General features: G+C 60.5%; 1 protein-coding gene across 1 annotated transcript in view; it reads right to left on the bottom strand.

The window, feature by feature from the left end:
- Positions 1-1,447: 1,447 nt before the first annotated feature.
- TFEB (transcription factor EB) overlaps positions 1,448-4,192 on the bottom strand; it is a gene marked incomplete at its 5' end in the record, with an annotated part of 3,163 nt that continues 418 nt past the window's right edge. Inside the window, 6 exons of the mRNA XM_010180810.1 lie at positions 1,448-1,951; positions 2,269-2,416; positions 2,563-2,638; positions 3,000-3,056; positions 3,232-3,352; positions 4,039-4,119. Coding sequence (XP_010179112.1) covers positions 1,511-1,951; positions 2,269-2,416; positions 2,563-2,638; positions 3,000-3,056; positions 3,232-3,352; positions 4,039-4,119 — 924 coding nt within the window. The remainder of the gene's footprint in view (positions 1,952-2,268; positions 2,417-2,562; positions 2,639-2,999; positions 3,057-3,231; positions 3,353-4,038; positions 4,120-4,192) is intronic.

Here is a 4,192-nt window from a genome sequence, read left to right as displayed (position 1 = left end):
CCCAAACCTGCCCCCACGTCCCCTCCCTGCCCCAGGACACCTCCATGTCCCCTCTCTTCCTTTCCCCCTCTCCCCCCAACCTTCTGCACTTCCCCGCACCCTCACCTCTGACAGATGCCCCTCCAGGGGGGCACCGGGGCTGTCCCCCACCTCACAACCCAAATCCAGCCACGATGCAGTGAGCTTGTCCCTCCTTGGCTGGGTTTTCCCCTTGAGGTCCCAACCCTGTGACATCCCCCATCCTTGGTCCAGGACAGGGTGCACCCCATGACCCCATCCCCACATGGGCTCCTGTCCACCCAGCCCCAGCTCCCACAGCCGGTGGGGTGATGCTGTGCTATCGTGCGGGACCTCAAAGGGGTCTCCTCTCCCCAGCCTTCCCTCCTCTCCATGACAAAAATTTGGTATTTTCCCTATGGACAGCATCCCCCTCCCCTGCCCAGCTCCCTCCCTGCCAGGATGATGCAGACCCCAGAGCTGCTCCCAGTCACTGAGCCATAATAAACTGGTGATGCTAGGAAGAGAAATCCCAGAAGCCAAAGGTAGAAAGCAGTGGCTCAGGTTTGGCAATCGGTACAAACCATCTCGGGGTCCTCTTCATGCCCAGATGTGAGGCAAGGCATCCGCTTTCAACAAGGATCCCCCAAAAAAGTGTGAAAATCCTTCATCCTTCAACCTGAGGAGCCAGGGCTTGGTGTTTACGGCGCAGAAGCACCTTGGGGATGTGTCGAGGGAGGCTGAAGGTCGCCCAGCACCACACAGCCCTTGCCCAGAGCACAGCGAGGTTCTGGGGTGGTGTGTGCTGCCAAAGCCCAAAGTGGGGTCCCCCTGCAAGGTGGGTGTCACAGCAGGGGGCTGACCGAGCACCATACACCCCATCCTGGATATTTTGGAAGCTCTCAGTGTTGATCTGAACTCGTAGCCTCAGACCCAGCTCACTCAGACAACACCCCTCATACCCCGTGAATTAACTTGCTCCAATTAACAGGGCACTGGGTGCTCTGAGGAAGGAGGAACCGTGATGGACGTGGCACCGTGAAGTGTCTGTGGGGCTCGGAGGCCACTGCTGGGGAAGACTCATTGGGGACGTGGGTTCCCGGAACGAGACAGCAAGGAGGCAGCAAGCAAGACACAAAACTCCGAGCATCGTCCCTCTCCTCCCAGGGACCTGCTCCAGCTCCGAACCTGCGCCCTGGGGAACGGGTTCGGTCCAGGAGGGTTTTGCTGAAAGGCAAAGCAGCCGAGATCACGCTCCCAGGCTGGGGAACCTGCAGTCAGGCCAACGCCACGGCAAGCCAAGGAGGTCCTGGCAAAAAAACAAAGCTTGCGAAAGACACAGCGGTACCCGGCGAGCCTTGATCCGAGATCCCCGTTGCATAGAGAAAAGGTACTCCTACATAGATTCAAGTGCGCGGCAGGACGGGCTCCTCCTGCGAGGAGAGTGCCCTGTAACTTCACTAACCAAACTTGACGGTCCAGTCCTCGCCCCCGGCGCCGGAGCAGCTCCTCGTCACAGCATGTCTGCATCCTCCATGCTGAAGCTGCTCCGGCGACTGCTGGCCTTGGAGGCCTCCGGGGACATGGCCGAGAACAAGGGGTCGGAGGCCAGGGGCAGCATGGTGTCCTGCATCAGCATCAAGTCCAGCTCCTTCTTGGATAGGGATGGGAAGGAAGCGCTGTGGCCGGGCTCCAGGCTGTCCGGGAAGCCCCGGGAGCCGTCATCGAAGCTCAGGCTGTGGGTAAAGTCCAGCTGGTGATAGGGAGACTGCGGTGGCGGAGGCAGCGCCGCCGGCGGCTGCGATTCGGGGTCCAGGGGTGGCAGCAGCGGCTCCAGTGTCCCCTCGTCCCCGCTGGCTTCTTGCTTGACCACTTGCTGAGCCAGCTCGGCCACGTTGACGCCCGAGGGCGAGGAGGTGGGCAGCCCGTGGACGCGTGCCTGCATCTCCAGCTCCTGCCAACAGAGCACAGGGAGTCTTTGGTGGGGACACAGTGTACGGGCACCCACGGAGGTGGCAGGGACAGAGAGACCGAGAAGATCAAGAGGAAGGAGCCCATGGAAGAGGAGAAGGATGGAAAACGGTGACCCACACAAAGCTCAACGCCACACGCTGCGGTGACCTGAGCCTGAGGTTTGCCTGAAGACTTTGCTCCTGGTGACTTGAGAGCCGTAAGAGGGAGGAGAGCTCCTGCCCATCCCCTCGGCAGGGCAGGACTGAGCTGTCTCGGGAAGGGAGGGAAGAGCAGAGGGAAGAGCAGAGGGCAGCTCACCTGGATGCGGAGCAGCAGCTGCTTATTCGTCATCTCCAGCCGCCGCGAGTGGTTCTCCAGGTCTCGCGACCTCTGCAGGTCCTTCTGCATCCTCTTGATGTAGTCCACAGACGCCTTCAGGATTGTCCCTTTGTTCCAGCGCACGTCCCTGCCACGCAGGATGGATAAAGAGATTGCGGCGGTCCCCTTACCCCAAAAAGCCTCTCTGCAAGCGTCACCTGCACTGAGGCCCAGCATCAACCAAGCCCACGAGACCCCAGTCATCCCAGCCCTGCAGAAGCCATGGATACGTACAGGTCGTTGGCCTTGGGGATCAGCATCCCCAGTTCTTTGATGCGGTCGTTGATGTTGAACCTTCGCCGTCTCTCAACTGCAGGGTGAGAAGAGAGGGAAGGAGGTGAGGAGGTGGCAGGAGCAGGACAGGTTTGATGTCCCACAGCCCCCACTGGCCCTGATGCTGGTCCCAGCTTGTGGGGCTCCCGTCCATCACCCTGACTGGTCTGACCTCCCCCCAGTGCTAACAACAGGGTCTTTCCTGCACCACGGGCGTTTTCCAGAGCTGGGAAAGAGGAAGCCATGGCAGGGGGATGCAGGGGGATCTCCTGAGGGTGAGGTGGGATGGGAAAGGGCTCAGAGAGAGGGAGAACGAGGATGGAGAGGGATGGGGAAACGGCTGCAGGGGTGGGAAAAGGAAAGCTGTGCCACCCATGGGCAGCCAGCACCGAACTCACTCAGGTTGTGATTGTCCTTCTTCTGGCGCTCTTTTGCCAGGGCTCGGCTCTCAGCATCTGCAATGGAGACCCACAGCGTCAACCGGAGGGGACGAGGCCGCATCTCACCCCATGAGCATCCCAAGCTGGCATGGGAGCACCCCAGTGTTCCCCAGAGCCACCCTCTCCCCACCCATGGAGACAGGACAGCCCCAACCAGCTTTGGTGCTCCCCATCACGGCCGGGGCTGTACCTGTCAGCTCTCTCTTCTGGGTGAGGTCGGCAGGGCAGGAGCTGCTGGTGACACCAACGAGGGAGGCCGTCACCTGGGGGTCCCCGCTATAGACATTCATGTGACTGCTGGACATGGGCAGCTGAAAACCAGAGGGACAGGCGGGTTAGCTCCATCCAGGGCCACGGCACCGGGGTTCAAGCCCGGCTGCTTGGCCTCTGGGATGCGAGTGCGTAGCCCAGGCAGGTGTAATTGCCATCTCGGGCCCTTAAAACAGCTATAATGAGAGTAGCAAAGAAAACAGGACTTCAAAGGGCGCAGCTGATCCCCTCCCACAGCCAACATTTAAAATAGGGCAGATGAATCACATCCGAGAAGGGCTCAGCAGGATGAATCCCACCGGGAGCCACAAGCTGCCATACGGATCTGACCCGACCCGATGCCTCGGGAATGGTCCCGCTCCAAGCGAGCTTCTGGCTGGGAAACCTCTCCCAGCACCAACATCCCCCCGTGCTGCAGCGGATGCTTGGTCCCTCCCCATGCCCCTCTCCCATCTCTCTGACTTTTTATAAGGGCTCCCAACTGTCATTAAAGGGGAAAAGAAGCTGAAGAACTGGCTCTTGTGGTTACAACAGGGACACCTCGCTGACACCCGTCCCAGGGACAGGGCTGGGCTGGGCTGGCAGCCAGGCATGGCTGCGGGGATGTGGCAAAAGGACAGGGCCCCTCTGTGCCACCCTGCAAGCCCAGGGGTGCGAGACCCCCCAGGCCACCCTCCCCCTTGCAGCTCGGGGTCTGACCCCTTCCTAACACACAGCAAAGACTCACCGTGTTGGGCATGTGGACTTCAGGGTTCATATAGCCCAAAACGTCATCCAGGCGCATGATGTCATCGATGACCTCATCAAACTGAAAGGGAAAGGCGTAAAATCACCACCGGGCCGCTTTGTCCCTCGCCTCCCCCCGCAGCCCGGTGGCACCT

Source organism: Mesitornis unicolor, unplaced genomic scaffold (assembly GCF_000695765.1).
Source record: "Mesitornis unicolor isolate BGI_N332 unplaced genomic scaffold, ASM69576v1 scaffold2183, whole genome shotgun sequence".
Taxonomy (NCBI): domain Eukaryota; kingdom Metazoa; phylum Chordata; class Aves; order Mesitornithiformes; family Mesitornithidae; genus Mesitornis; species Mesitornis unicolor.
This window is presented reverse-complemented; position numbering and strand designations above follow the sequence as displayed.